General features: G+C 38.6%; 1 protein-coding gene across 1 annotated transcript; it reads left to right on the top strand.

Annotated features, from left to right (window-relative positions):
* The first annotated feature begins 8082 nt into the window (after positions 1–8082).
* On the top strand, positions 8083–8772 carry LOC122025286 (senescence-associated protein OSA15, chloroplastic-like). Its single transcript, XM_042584065.1, has 4 exons — positions 8083–8126; positions 8317–8363; positions 8494–8617; positions 8693–8772. Exons 1-4 carry the CDS (start codon positions 8094–8096, stop codon positions 8738–8740), a joined length of 252 nt encoding a protein of 83 aa, XP_042439999.1. The 5' UTR covers positions 8083–8093; the 3' UTR covers positions 8741–8772.
* The last annotated feature ends 8119 nt before the right edge of the window (positions 8773–16891 follow it).

Here is a 16891-nt window from a genome sequence, read left to right on the forward strand (position 1 = left end):
CTTGGGGAAGATGAGACAGTCGCGCACTTGCACTCGAGAATCAAAGAGATCATCATCGGACTATCGAATCTCGGAGAAACGGTAAGTAACCGAGATTCGCTAAGGTACGCACTAAATTCATTTCCTAGAAATTCAAAATGGGCATCACTAGTAGATGCCTTTTATATTTCTAAAGATTTAGAAAAGATCTCGTTAGAAGAATTTTTTTCTACTTTTGAAGTGCATGAGTCAAGATGTGCAGGAATGAAGGAGCCCAAGAATAATGTCGCCCTCAAAGCTTCGAGAGACGAACCAGAGTCGGAATCCTCTCTCGATGACAAGGAAATGGTAATGATGGTAAGAAGATTCAAGAAGCTTTGTAAATCCAGATCTACTAACCATCCACAGGGGAAGAAGAAAAGGACGATCCGCTGCTACCACTGCGACGAAGAAGGGCACGTCAAGGACAATTACCCCAAGCTGAAGAACAAGAACAAGGAAAAGGGTAAGAAGCCTATCCAAAAGCGAAAAGCCCTAAAGGCGACGTGGGATGATACGTCATCGGAGTCGGAAGTCGAGGCATTCTCCGGACTTGCTCTAATGGCAAGTCATCAAGATGACGACTACGAGTCAAGCTCTTCCGAAATGAGCATCGAGAGCATCGATGAAGGGGGAGCTTCGTCAGAGGAAAGCAGTAGTTCAGGGGGAGACACGGAAAACGAACTCGACAAGGTAAGTCAGGTACGTTCACTTCCTCCCGATAAACTTTATAAATTTGTTAAGTTATTAACTAAAGACTGCTGTAAATTAGAAAAAGAAATAAAAAATTTAAAAATAATCTTAATTAAATCCCGCCCTCTAGAAGAATTAGATAAATCAAAATTGGAAAATGAAAAATTGAAACTTGAAAATAATGATTTGAAAATTCAAGTAGATAATTTGAAAAACCATGCATGTTAATCTAATTCTAGAAAATTTAAAAATTTAAATTGGTATTATAGATATCACCCGGGACAAATTAAGAATATCTCTAGAAAATATGTCCCTAAGAAATTTTTAATCAATCCAGTAGGCTGGAACCTTTATTGGGTTCCTAAATCTTGCTTAGTCTAAGTTTTAAAATTAAAATTAAAATTAGCGCTTTTCAGTGAGAAAATTAAACAATGAATTTCTCTATGAGGTTTTGTCTAAGGAAGTGGTTGTTGCTCCAATAACCAAGAAGGCCTAGTGCCTCGCCACGACCTGGAAGCCAAAATATTGAAATAAATGTTTAATTAACTTTCTATCAAAGCATTAAAATTAGAATTAATTAATGCTTTCAAAGTTTAAAAAAAAAACATTTTTTCAAAATATTTTTATACTTAGAAAAATACTTTTTGCCAAAGTCAAATTTTCACTTAGAAAAATTCTCAAAGTTTTCACTTAGAAAAATTTTCTGCTTAAGTTACTTAGAAAAATTCTCATTTTTTGTTAATTTAGAAAAACTTTCATAAGACAATTTTGAAATTGAAAATTTCTGCTTAAAGTCTTTAAGAAATTTTTTTTTACTCTAAGTCTTTAACCCTTAGTTCTTTTTAAACCCCATTTTTTTGTGATCAAAGGGGGAGAAGAATTAGTATAAGTCTAGGGGGAGATAGAAATTGAAAATTAAAATTTTTTTGAAATTTAATTTTGTTGCACATTATTGCAATAACTTGTTTTAATTTTATGTCTAGTTTTGACCCTAGCTTAACTTGGGTTGATCACACCAAAAAGGGGGAGATTGTTGGAACCCCAAGGTTGTTTTGGTCTGATCAACAAGTTAAGTTAGGTCCTGCGTTGTTTCTAACCTTGTGTCTAAGTGTGCAGGAGCTTAGGAACACAGGTAGTCGAGCGGAAGACGCAGCTAGCGAGAAGGACGGCAGTCCGAGGGACGAGGTGCTGCGGAAGAGTACACCGGCGGACGAGAAGGAAGCGCGCGGTGGTTCCGAGGGACGAAAGCCGGAGCGGAAGATTGCTCGGGGAGCAAGAGACGCAGTTAGCGAGAAGGTCGACGACCGAGGGACGAAGACTGCGGATGAGTACGCTGGCGGACGAGAAGGAAACACGCGACAATTCCGAGGGACGAGAAGCCGGAGGGAAGCCCGCTTGAGAAGACCGGAAGTTGGGTTCGGGTGAGCCCTTTTCCGGATGGCAGAGATCACCCAAGTAAGCGGATCCGGAGCGGAAGACCCGGACCGAGGCGGGACTAAAACGGAGCAGAGGTCCCGGACGTAAAAGTCAACCAGAGTTGACTTTTTGCTCCGGGGCGCCTGGAACTGTCCGGGGTGCCCGTAGCAGCCCAGGGCTCCAGGAACAGTCCGGGGCGCCTGGAACAGTCCGGGGCGCCTGGAACAGTCCGGGGCGCCCGGAACATGAAGTTTGACCAGAACGCGTCTTTCGCGTTCTGGACGTTGGGGGATAAAGTTTTATCCCCGCTAGGGCGCCCGGAACCTTTCCAGGCGCCCCGACCAAGACTATAAATATACCCTTTGTCCAGAAGCTGTTAACAATCTGAGAATTCAAGCATTCTTTCTACACTTGTACGCTTTTATGTTTTAAGCTTCTATTGTGCGCTTCATTGTTGTAAAAGGCTTCTCCGCCTGAAGGAGATACTAGTGCTACGCTTTCTTGCATTAACAACCTTCCCGGTTGTAACCAAGTAAATCTCGGTGTGCCTTTTACTTTTCTGCTTTTATTTATTTCTCTTATTTTACAAGTGTTAGTTTAAGAGTTCGAGAAGGGTGTTTGCGTTTTGATTTTTGCAGGGCTATTCAACCCCCCTTCTAGCCGGCCCAACGGTCCTACAATATATATACTACACATATCATAAGACAATATCGAAAAGATAAGTCAAAGGGTGCCCACCTCAAATAGAAAGTAGTATCAAGCAATCCAAAGTCGAGACGTTGTCTCGAATCAGAGTCCTACGTCAAACAATAAATATATTTTATTTAGCTAAATTCATATGAATAGCTAAATAAAATCCCTAAGTTAATTTAAGGTAAACCCCTAATCAATCCAACCATAAGCCCTAACTAATCATAATCCAAATCATACCTAAATTAAATCTAATGGTTAGTTAGGGTTAGTTATATAATCCCTAATCACCAATTAGATTAGAAATCTAGACTTAAATTAAATCCAATAGTTGATTAGGGTTAATTGCCTTAACCCTAATCATTCCATTAGATTCATCTAAACAAATAAATCTAAGCGCAATCTAGTAATCCAATTATCCCTAATTCTTACACCTTACCTCAAATCATAGTTGTTGTGGCTGTTGGAACAAGTACAGCTGAACCAAGAACACCCACAGTACAAAATTCTAGATCCACAGAACAACACAACCTACTGGAATCAATCGAATCAAGAAGGAATCAAGCAAGAAGACAATTGATCAAGAACAAACCTTCTCGCCTCTACCCGACAGCTCAAGAACACCTCCTCTTCTTCAACCGAATCCGACAATTAATGGTAGGCAACGGCCAAGAATGGGGAGCTGATGGCCAAGACTCCTCTCCGATGCTAGTTCTAAGACACAGATCAGAGAAAGAGAGGGCCAATGCAAAGAAGAACCCTAATCTAGCTAAACACACAGATCTGGCGCCTCCTTACCTCCGAGATTACTCCTCGCCGATGGCGTTATTGTCTGATTCGACCAATGAAGAGGTGGATCGCTCTGTGAGCAGCATGAGGAGAGGAAAGGGGAGGTCGATTGGTTGGGAGACGACATGAGATTTGGTCCCTCACCGTGCCTTAGCCAGCCTTCGATGATCGGCCGCAAAATCCGCCGAAGCAGAGACCCCTCGGCCGGATTCAGCTTGAACTACCTTGGCACCATCGAGCTCTGGTGACTCCCCTGGTTTCCGTCGAGCTCCGGTGACGTGCTCCTCCAGTCTCAGCGTCGATTCGTCCACAAGAGGGGAAGATGAGAGGAAGAATAAGGGAAGAAGACATTGGGATTGCACGGAATCGGGTTCGGGATTAAAAGGATCGGCGTTTGTGGGAGAAAAGGAAAAGGGAAAAGAAATATTTATATTAAAACATTTCCTCATTTAAGTAGGGTGTCCCAAACAAGCTTTATCCGAATTATAAATTCGTCCCCTCAAAATCCATCGTACGAGCTCCGAAAAATTCTCAGAAAATTTATAAAAATTCCGGAAAAGTTCTATAAGGTTATTTCCAAAATAACCTTATTAATTAAATTTTCTAATATCTTATAGCGGGCGTCCAGCGAAAAGTACTGGAGCTTCGGGCACTAAGCAAAAGTCTAATCGGTCTGGAGGACCGGTCTGGAAATAAGTATATTCTCCTAATGGAGTAGGTGAGGACGCGTTCCCCGATGAGGGAACAGTAGGCATTAGTTCGACCTAGGATTTCTGGTTGGGAATCCGAAGTTAATCGGACAGTCCGATGACTGTCAAATTCTTTATCTTTTATGTCTATATTATCCTAACTTTGTTTTGCAGGGTATGTTGGACTAATGTATTTTGCAGGAAGTGAATTGGACGTGTTTGCCTTGGGTAACCTGGAGATGCAACCTCGCAGCAAGGTGCGAGGGCGCTCTGTACACTGGCGCGAGGGTGCCGTCATGGAGCTTGAGGCCACCCAGGACACTGGCGCAAGGGCGCCCTCCATGCGGTTGGAGGTGCCCTTGAACGAATAAGTAGCGGAGGTCAGAGCTTATCTGCACGCGGTTGACTCAACGGGTTGGAGGCACCCTCATGGAGCTTGAGGACGCCCTCCATAGGCTATAAATGGTAGTCTCGAGCAACATTTTGAAACAACAACAAAAATTGTAATCTATCTTCTCCGTGTTGCTCAAAAGACGATCCAAAAAGGCAATAGCAAGACCCCAATGACTAGGAGCTTCAAAACTTATTACTTTTGTTGTCGGTATAGATTTTACTACTACTCTATTATTGTACTTAAATTGTAAAGAATTTTTTGTGCTTATAGTGATTGCCCAAAGTAAACGATCAACGAGCGTGGGCCTTGGAGTAGATGATAAAAGACTTGGTGTTTGCATGTTTGCAACTATCTTTCATATTTCCGTTCCGTTTTATTCTTAAGTCTTCCGAAATGAAAGTGAAAGCCATGAGCACTATTCACCCCCCTAGCGCTTTCGATCCTACAATTGGTATTAGAGCCCAGACTTCCAGAAGGTTTAACCGCCGACTGTGCACAAGAGATATGATCTGATTGAGCCATGTGGGTACAATATTGACCTCGCACTACAACAAAAATGTTAAAAGACAACACCCCTACGACAACGGTTTTAAGAGAAAGGGTTGCGTATGCACTCAAAGACAACGATTTTTGCCAAAACCGTTGTCTTTGAACTCCCCATTAAATATAAAAGAGAACGGTTTTGTGAAAACTGTTGTCATTGAGCAACTTCTTTTTAAAACAACAACACTTTTTACAACGGTTTTATAAACCGTTGTCTTTAAGCGCGTTTTTAGGGGCTACGACAACAGTTTTGATAAAACCGTTGTCTTTGACTTTATTCGTTTCGTCATTTTCCCCCTGCAGTTTTGTTTTCCCTCTCTCCGAAAATCTTTTTAGCGCCGTGTTTCCCCTTCGCATTCTCGAACCCTAAGAAATTTTTCATTCCCTCTCCCTTTCCCATCCCCCCACTTCGCTCTCTCTATGTTCCATGGTGAGATGTGGACTGCAGTGTAAGAGTTGGAACCCTTGCTCACTGCCTGTCTAGCGATCTTAAGGTCTAAACTTGACACAAGGTGTGGTTTTACTCGCGCTTTGCTCCCATTTTTTGTCTTGTTTCTTGGGTTTCATCCTAGTTCTGCTGATGTCTGGTCTCGGAGGGTTGGATCTGCTTTCCTTGTGCTTCAGTGTTCACGATCCAGGCGTGCAACATTCTTTTTCGGCGTGATTTGTGTTATTTTGGGGCTTGCGACTCGTCTGCCATCAAAAGATGGTATTTTTATGTATTTGGGGTCGATTTATAATTTCCCTTTGTCTTTTTCCCCATATCTTTAGTTTCTCTTGGATTGATGTGATTTTTGGGGTTCCTTTAAAGAGAAAAGATACATTTATGTAATTCCAACTCATGATTGTTAGCATGTTGGCATGGAACTTGTGCCAAGAGCAGCTCCTTTTTCCTCAAGGAGAAGCCTGTGCTATGTGCAGATTATGATAATGTAGTATGTGCTTACATGTACTAATTTACATATTAACATGATTTTATACTCATACCATATAATTTGATAGAGATGCTCATATGGAACTTAACACTCTTCAGGTCATCAGCATGTGTGAAGGTTCAACAACATATGCCTGAAAGCTTGTTGCAGAAGATTGGATAAATGTTGACGCTCTGTTTAATTAATTCTTAATAAGTTGCATAGTTGCATCAACTAGTTGCAAATATGGCTGGCAAGATTTCTTGCAAAATAACAGTTACTGGCCGAAGTGGATTTATAATCTCATTCTCAAATGTATCACATTATACTGGATCAACATCTTTGAGAAAGACCATTGGCTTTAAGAAACTATGAAATAATTCATTGTTGTTATTCTGAGTGAAATGTGATCGATATGGTATACTCTAGATTCTCTTTTTTTTTCTTTCATGTTTTTTTTACAATTAAACTTCTTTTGTAGTCTCCAGTTTAATTAATTAGCTTACTCATAACTAAATTGCTAATTCAAATGGTCATAGATGTATGGTCAGACTACATTTCTGTGCAACCTTTTGACTATGTCGCCATTTGTTTTGATATCATCTTTTCGCTTGTTTATTATTGTTTTGCTTTGGTGATATTTTTCCATGGAATTTTTATGCACTAGTGGCATAACAAGACTAAATGATCGGGCACGCCAAGATGCTGCTGTTCTTCGACTTGGATTTCTTAAGCTTGATGGTATAACATCTTCTTTAGTCTATACTTTATCTGAATATAACAGAGTTTTCACTTGTTCTTTAGAGTTCCTTCAATATTTTTGAAGTGCTAACATTTATGTAATGTGGAAGCTCGTGCAAGGGAGGACACAAGGAAGATTGACCTTGGTGTTAAGGAAAAGGCTGCTCGGTTGAAGCATTTAGCCACTGTATGTTTTCTAGCTTAGCTTTTCCAATTTTAGCCAAAAATCTCTTTTTTATCTGCATGGCTTGATTTATTCATGCATATCTTGAAGGACAGGGCTCAATCTGATCTGAAGAGAGTAGCAGATCAGCATTGGAGTGATGGGGCCTTAGAGGTTTCTCTTTTTCTGTAGTATTTAACAGCAATTATTCAGTTTATTTAGTCATGATTTTCTACTTTTTCCTTAATTATTTATTTAGAAAAACCATCATCAAATTTTATTTTGAGTTGTAAAGAAGATCCTCTATATTCAATATTCTGGAATGAAGATTATTGTATTATTTCTCAATCTAAAAGGAAATTCCATTCAGAATGAAACTACAGTGGCTTCATAAGAATGAAGCAATCATCTGGCAAGTGTTTTGAACCAAACTTGATAGGGTAGATGTATTTCACAGTCATTTGAAATCTTTTTTAAATGTGAGGAATGGAAGGGTATTAAATCAGAGTGGAAGAGGGAGGGAAAACACAACATGTAGGCAAAAAAAAAAAAAACTGATGACCAGCCTTTATAATTTTAAATTTTTTTTGGAGGAATGGTTACTGAATAAAACTTTAACAAGCTACCAAAGTGTTTGTTGAAATGTGCTACATACTCCATTGTAGATTGCGTCCAAGGAATATATGAAATAGTTTAGTTTTGGTTGCTGAGCTAATATTCTGCTTGTTTTCTCATAATATTGCAAGTTAATTATTGTCCATAATATTATGTGTATATTGGATATCAAGTGTGGATTATAGTTTCTTTTATGAGTTAATGGAAGAAATTACATGACTGTGTGACTATGGAGTTTGTGGAAGTTGTTATTGATGACCATAACAACCCTGTTAAAGTGTCTTTTGATATATTTATTTTACATCTAATTATAACTGTATAATTTCCTTCAAAACATTTTGAGTTTGACCAGGCCGACTTACGACGAGCTGACTTCATATTTAGACGACGTGCCATGGAAGATGCATACATGACATTGAAGGTAGAAGATGTACTGCTTTTTTTTCCAACATCGTTGTGGTGTAAGTTTAATCATGTATATTACTTGCATAAGTGTCATATGATTAACTAGTTTAAAAAATGCGAAGTCTAGTTTATATCCCATAAATTTTTTGAAATGATTATAATGTTCATTGTCCTTTGTTCTGTTGTTTTACTATAATTCAGTACACAAGATGCAAGTAATGTGAATAATCTATCTCTCTTGTGCAGTTTATAAGAAACATTCATGACATGATGGCAAACAAATTTTACCAATTGTAAGTCTTTCACCTCAATATCAAACTTTCTTACATGTAGTGACTCCTGTTAAAATTGTTTCTTGCACACTTTTGTGTTTATATGGCATTCACGATCAATCATTCATTTTGTTGAAACAATTCCTTGTAGTCCTTCAAATGAAAGGTCTTTCTCTCTCAAAGATAAAATGGGATTCATTACACTCAAAAAGAATGGGAAAGCTCTTGATCTATTTGCAGATGAGGTCACAACAGACCGTATGCAAGCCATTCAGGTGCTTTAATGTGCATACTTTTTGTTCTATTTTTGTTTATGAATGCTTCATTTCGCATGTTATTGTTTGTTTTAGGAAGCTTATTGGACTATGGCATCTGCCTTACTGCCATCTAGTCCATGATTCTAGCACAAGTCTTATGGCTCTGAGAACTATCATCTTACAGTTTTCACTAGGATGTAACTATCTTACAACGATGAGTCTCGAAGCTTCAATGCAGCTATTTGGTGATGCTAAGGCCAAATATCTAAATCCTTATCTAGTTCATCCCGGTTTCTCATAAGTGTTCTTGGTGACATCGTACTACTAGTTTTAGTGATGTATAGACACTTATCCTCAAATGACTAATCCAATTCGAGACTTCTGCTCCATTTGAACTTGTTTAAACCAAGGAACCATGCTGTTTTCCCTTGATGCTATGCTGAACTGCCTTGCTCTTGGATTCACTTTTCGGTTATTCCACAGGAATTGAGTGTTGTCCTGGAATTGCTTTATATTTTATGTAGATTTTATGTAGAATTTTCTCTTCCGTTTTGTAGACATTGAGTGTTGCCTTGGAATTCTAGAAATCCTTCTCTCATGTCCAGGTATTAGAGCTATGCGAAATGTTTATTCTATAGTTATAGTTCAAGCAGTACTTACTACAATTATCTTTTTTCTTATATTTTATATTTTTCTTTGATAAGTTTTGTTTAATTTTTCTCTTGCAGGATGTAACTCGGGCAATTCGTGAGGCTTGAGATTTTGGATGCAAGGAGTGAGCTTTGTTAGGTTATAAATTGCCTTGCTAATGTGTAAAAGTCATATGAAGAACAGTAATGGAAAACATGTGATTTATGGTTTGATACTACTAAATTTGATGAATACAACTCATTTTGTATGTTTTGTATTGGTGGTTTGCTTATATTAAAAATATAATTATTGTTTGGTATTATCACGTTACAACATGAACATTAAAGACAACGGTTAGAAACGTTGTAAAAAATACGTAAACCACAATGGTTTTTTTTTTTTTTTGTGAAAAGTGATAAAAGACAACGGTTTTATCAGTTGTAAAAGCATATTAAAATTATATTACAACAGTTTATAACTATTGTAAAATACAAAACGAGTAAATATTATCTACCACAACAGTTTATATCTGTTGTAAAAAGGGTCTACCACAACGGTTTATATTTGTTGTTGAAATTATCTACCACAACGGTTTTAAAACGTTGTCATATCCTTCATAAACAAATTTTGAGCATATAAACAACAACGGATAAAAACCGTTGTCAAATGTCTACAAAGACAACGGATTCAAAATCGTTGTCGTAGGACAATACATTCTACAACGCCCTCAGTTACAACGGATTTTTGACCCTACGACAACGGATAATATCCGTTGTCATTTGCAGTTTTTGTTGTAGTGTCGAACAAAAAAAGTAGGAGCTCCTATGTTCAGATCAAGAGGACCAGACACAAGGCAGGAAGTCCTAGTAGGTCAGGTGGACCGAGGGGCAGAAAGACCTAGTGGGTCGAGGATCGGACGTGGAAAGCCTGTGGTCCTTTGTTTGAGGGGAAGGGGGGATTGTTGGAGTTGTAAGGTTACAAACATAGTCCCACATTGAAAACACATGAGAAAGATCATGGGTTTATAAGAGAAAGATATCTTCATTGACATGAGGCCTTTTGGGTAGAGCCCAAGAGCAAAACTATGAGGGCTTAAGCCCAAAGTGGACAATATCATACCATTATAGAGATATCTAAATTATTTTTAACCCTACAAGAGGTGCCTTCAAAGCTATGGAAGGTGTCTTCCATGCTCAATAAAAGAATGTTTCACCCAAGGCTTCATCATTAACTTCTATACGAGCTTCTACACATCTGAACGACTTTCTGACTACTCTGGCTTGCTGTTGCTACTTTGCTATGACTCTGCTATGCCCGACTACCATCAAGAAGCCTCTGTTTGGTAATGAATTAATTATTGTACTTAATTTCTGCAAATGGGGAAGTGTAGTGTGTTACACTTCTCTGACTCTTTTGTACTCAATTCCCTCTTCCGGAGGTTCCAGAAGAGGCATTCAGTGGATTACTTATCAATAGGTCTACGAGGCCTCGGTCTTGGAGTAGGAATCGCCGAAGGTTCCGAACCATGTAAATCCTTATATTCATGTCTTTGTGTATTTCTGTCTATTTCTTTTTCCACTGTGTACTCTTATTTTTAAAAATAAAAAGATAAATTTTTTAAAATCATGTGATTCACCCCCCCCCCCTCTCACGTGCATCTTGATCCAACACAATATTCCTAGTCCTATGGTCCCTCAAACGTCTTATACTATCCTTCTTAAATCTCTAGCATATCTCAAGCCACTGAGTAAACTAACTTATAAGTTATGCCAAATGAAGCTCCATGACCTGCTCCAACACAATCTCAATGTTTCTCATCGTATAATCTCTCAAATACCTCATGCAACCTTTTATGAAGTCAGATTGACCTCCAAACCATTGAGCATATTACCTTGGTTGAGCCAAGTCATCATCCACACTTGATCACGTTGAGTCACTAACTCCATAAGTTCTATGTGCATTTACCAAGTTCCTACACAATTTAACACACTTATGAAATACAAATTCAAGGCTTACCTTAAATTCTTTACTTAAACATCAAAATTAATGATCAAACTCAATCACTTAGGGCATGATTGCACCAACAGATTAAGACTCCATCTTTTGCTTCCACCGAGTTCTTCCCTATGTAGTAACATGATCTAAGCCTCCATCTCTTGAGCCCACCAAGCTCCAAGTGCAACAACTCAATCTGAGCTTCTCTCTCTAAAGTATATTGAAGTTCATCTCAACTTGATCCCATCAAATCTACGAGCTCACCAAGCTCCAGGTGTATTCTCTAAATTGAATCAACATGACAAACCTACACACTTATACATATATTATGCCCTAGCTAACTTAAATCATAGTGGGAAATTAATATGATCACGTTCATGTTAGGATCTTGAGCGCAAAACAATACAAGAACAGTGGAATAAACAACAAGATCCTTTCTAAAAGATCCATGCGTAGGAAACCGTATACTAGTTGAATTGAGAGTTCTACCTTTGTTACATAAACACAAACTTTCGACAGTAACTTTATCTTCGGTGGATAGCATGATCAAGTGTTCGTGCCTCTTTCGATATCCTCACGAATACATTCTGTCCGTCTCATGAACTCACAAACTTGGAGAAGAAGAACCACCTAAGGTTGTGCTAGCAACCAACAAAGGAGGTCTCAACCAAGTAGGAAGAAGAAGGAGAAGACAAGCAAGAAGCCCAAGTCACTCATGAAAATGAATCAAATATACTTTTGTACTCATCCAAGAATACCAAAGGTCTTTTGTCTCTTGGTCTTCCTTTGATTAATGATCCATGATCTCTATTAATGGACATTAACCTTCTTAAGTGATTGAGTCTAATCCAATGACTCTGATTTATATTAGACTCAATTCAATAATCCAATGATTAGATTTATTTGAGTCTAACTCAATGAGTCTAACTCGTATTAGATTTAATCCAATAGCCTTAGGGTCCATCATATTTTAGTCAAACTAAAATATACCCATCTCTAAATCAGTATGTTCTTTGTATGAGACCCAATAAGCTCTCATAACATTATCAATGTATCTAAAACTATTTTAGATACATAAGCAATGAGTGACATCTAGAAATACATCATTATTACCCAAGTGACGAGAATGTCAAGATCCGACCTAACCTTTCTGTGTATATTATCTTGTATGACTCAGTCCTTCTATCTTTAATATCTAGATTGATCTATGAGGTATAGACCATGTCATCCTCTTATCAATCTTTATGTTTCTTGATCCCTAAGTAGACACACTTAATCAAATAAGCTTAATATCTCATATTAACTAATTTAAGCATGACCATGTATTCTTATATCCTACTTAATCAAGGGACCCATAGATATTACTTCCATCAGATGAAAGAGATAGATCCTATCTATATCACTCATATCCCTCCGTATAACTTATTGTATACCCAGTGATCGACTTTATAATGCACCTTGTTGTAGGTGAAGTTTGTCGATACCAAACTACATAATTCCTTGTGTAGGAAAGTATAGTGACTTCAAGTCTAAGGACTATTCATACCAATAGTCACTATGAGAATGTTTATGCCACCTATATAATGATCCATGAAACATCTCATGGCGAGTCAATTTAGTACATATTCTCTAATATATAATCATGTGTCAATGTGATATCTTATATCCATGACTTATGGGATTAAGCCATCAATTGATCTACATGCTAATCTCAATGCATTAATATTATCTTTGCATATTAATGATTGATTAGAAATAATTAAGAGCAGTGTCTATATATATCTACAAGCTTCCACTAGAAATTCAACTAATTGATATGTTGTAGACTAGAAGCTACTACCCTAGGACATTATTATATTTATTTATCTAGCACAGATCTGAAGTAAATATAATAACCATTACTTTTTATTAATAAAATATGATACAATATGTCCTAAGTCCACTACAACAAAAACCCTCATAGACATCGGTGGAACAACAACAGTTTTAAGCAAAAACCGATGTCTTTGAGTATTTTACACCAGTTTTTCCAAAAACCGGTGTCTATGAGTGCAGATTTTCGCTCATAGACATCGGTTTTTTAGGCGATGTCTATGAGCGCCTTTTTTTCGTTAATAGACACCGATTTTAACAGCGGTTTTTAAAACCCGGTGTTAATGAACCAAAATAAAATATTTTAATATTCCCACCAGCCAAAATTTGCAACACCGTGAAGTTCCCTCCAAACCTAAACCTATATCGCACCCCTTCCTCCGACCATCTCTCTCAGCATAAACCTAAACCTAAACCTCCGACTATCTCTCTCAACCTCATCTCCCTCTTCCCCTTCCTAGATCGATGCCCCTTCCTCTCCCGATTAGGATCAACACACTACGTCCTTGCTTCCTCTCTCCGTCTCTGTGTCCGTCTCCGGTCGTCGGGCTACCCCTTCAATTTTGTCGTCTCCCCTCCAGATCCCCCTCAGCAGCAATCTAGTCTCGAGATCCAGTTCTTAAATTTTTGGTCAGAAGAAGCTTCTATAGATCCGGCTTCGGATTCGAGCCCTAGATCTGTTTTCCGGTGTGCACCGCCTCTTCCTCCATTTTGATTTGCGTTTGTCTACTATGTTTTTGATCTGGCAGATAAGCTGACCAAATTTGAGACGAAGAGCAACCGGGTGAAGAGTGTGAGCTTCCACAGCAAACGTCCTTGGGTCCTTGCCAGCCTTCACAGTGGCGGTGAGCTATATCCCGAGGAAGAAGACTACTTCCAGGACAGCTTCGCCGAGCTCAACCCCAAGAAATCATGGGCCAAGAAGCTCAAGGAGGCCACTCTCAGCCTCAAAGTCAAAGCTTCCAGATCTTATTTCAAATCCCTGTTCCACAGATCTCGACCACAAATGACAAATTGGAAGGCCCAAAAACCTCAAGACGCCATCAAAATCCAAACATGGCAGAAGACGAGAGCTGGAGCAAGTCCTCCGCCGCTTCTTCCAAGTTGTCGTCCTTCTCCAGTGAGTTCAGCGACGGTAAGTCCATGCTGAGGCGGAGCAGCAGCACGAGCTATGATGCGGAGACCTTGATCCAAGGGGCGATCGCCTACTGTAAGAAGAGTAGTCAACGTGCGGTTGACTCCGGTCACTCCGCTGCCAGGAAGAGCGGAGTACTCACGGGATTCTACAATTTTTGTCTTCTTCTCGTCCTCCATCTCGTGCCTCCCTCGACTCTCAAAGCACTCAATCCTTAGTTCCCCACACAGCCACTCTTCTTCCACTTCTGTGCACATCTATGGAGGAAGGCAAAGACGTGGAGCACTCCAGAGCAACAGCCAGCTCCGTAATGCCATTGCCTAAATCTCCATCCACACAGTATGAAGAGAATGGGAGAGAGGAGGAGGGCTTCCACAACGCTTTGCTGGTCTTACAACATCTCTATTTTATTTTCCTGCTAAATTAATTGTTTCTGCTACTAATATCTCATTGCAGGAGCTGAAAGACCTGCGGTCTCAGCTTCACCATGCGGCAGAACATTGTGAGCTTGCATTTTCCTCAGCCCAGCAGAAGAAGATGTGAGCTGTTAATTTCTTCTTCCTTTCCTTTCCTTTCTTTTCTTTTCTTTTCCCTGCATCAACAAACAATTTCGGGAGGTTGATGTGCATTAGCGTAAAATTAGGATTTTGGAGGGGACAAAGAGCTACATATGTGAAGCAGTTGTGGCAATAGTCGACCATTTAGGAACTGTCTCATCCAAACTCGAGCAGAGTCTCCTTGCAAATGCTATGGTTAAGCAGACTGAACAAGGAATTGGTTGCTTGAAGTAGGTGAAGAAGTTTCTTCAAAGGCAGATACATTCAGTATATGCCCTAAAATTTGGTATGTCATAATTTAAATATTGTTTTGATTGAGTTGAATTGTTATGCTGCCATATAAGTTGTATGGCATTTTTTTCCTTTGGCATGGTCTGGCAACATCACGTACTCCCAACTTATTGATAAACTAATGAAGAAATGGATGATATGTGAATTTCCAAGTCTTATTTGGAGATACATACTTGGTGACCAGGTAAATACTCACAATTAGATATTGGTATGACCAGTAGTAATGAAGCATCACTTTTCTGGCTAGATTGGTTTGACCGAATTCTTTCCACGATGGCATTAGAAATTTAAGATATGCAGTTATGAGGTCAACTCAGCTTTCCTAAGCTTTTCTAAGGTTAGCTAAAGTTGCAGTACTAACAAAGCCTTGCATCTTTACTAGTGGGAAAGAAATTGCTCCACTAAGTCCTTATTGTGTGTCTGACAAGAAATTCAGATTGTTTTGACACATTTCAGAGATCTACATAAGCAATAATATTTTGTTGCAAGACATAATACCTCAAATAATGAACGATTGGTAATAGAAACGCTAGTAATATTAACACAAATGCATGAACATGATGTTGCTATTTTCAGTACTGATTGTAATACTGAGCCATCTGTAATTTTTTTTACAGAAGCAACTAGCATTTACAATTGGCCAAGTTATATTCTCATCAGAATTTGTTAATTTCTAAATTTTATGTGTTACACGATTCTCACTTATTTAATCTATGGAATGTTGACAGTGCCACATACTGTGTTAGGTAGCGCAAACACTATAATTACCCTTGCTGGTAACAAAGCTGACCTGTTGGAATCTAGACAGGTTTCTGCTGAGGCAAGTTTATTCCATCATCACTGCTATTTCATATCATATTGTAACACATTTTGCTAATAATATGTTTTGAGGCCTTGTTCTTTGAGGCGGGCTACTGCCATCTTATCTAAAGCTGAACCTGTAGCAGTAAAGGAAATATGCTTCTGATTAGGAGGAAAGAAGTTAACCTAAAATCATATATTTGATAGTTTGTATTTTGCAACTTTAAGCTTATCTCCAGATTAATTGGTTTTTCTGCTGCTGTATATACTAAATAAATTAAGCTTGAGAGTCAAGAGTGGTCAGCAGGATTATATCAAATGATTATTCTGCTTAGATTCACTAGTTCTGTTGTTTAACTTGAAAAACCTCAAGATAGTCAAATCACCTAGGTGGTAATTCAGACCATGAATTTGTCTCATTTTCATTCAATTGCCTTCTGATCAACATAGATCGTTATTGGTCCTTTATCATCTCTTTATTTGGTCATTTATTGTTTCCAACTGTTTGAAAAAAAAAACACTCGCCTCTTGCTCATCTCTAGGCTTATAAGTTGATCTATTGAATTCTCAAGTGGCTTATGCAAAGAGGCTTCCCTATTTTATACTCGTCTGTTCCGTGATTGGCCTACATTTTTGCTATTTGTTTGTGACTAAACCAAGTTCATTTCCACCTACTCTAATTGAGGAAGTGGTCGTTATAAATACATGGTAGACTAGTCAAAGTTGTAACTTTACTTTTTAGCCAAGAAAATGGGCATCCCATGATTGCCAAATTGACTGTTTAATATATTTTTAGTTTCGTCTGAATTTATCTTGAGTGGTGAAAATTCACAACCGGCAGGAGGTTGCTATGGTGTTCATTAAATCCTAGTTTTCCCTGGCCATAATGGAGCAAGTCCACTGTTTGTCTTTTCCTATTCGTTCTTCAGACTAACGCATTTTTGGTTTTAGCTAACACAGTGGATATCATTGTTCCCATGTCTTTGTGGTGTTAAAAGTATAGTAGTTGGA

Source organism: Zingiber officinale, chromosome 9B, assembly GCF_018446385.1.
Source record: "Zingiber officinale cultivar Zhangliang chromosome 9B, Zo_v1.1, whole genome shotgun sequence".
NCBI lineage: Eukaryota > Viridiplantae > Streptophyta > Magnoliopsida > Zingiberales > Zingiberaceae > Zingiber > Zingiber officinale.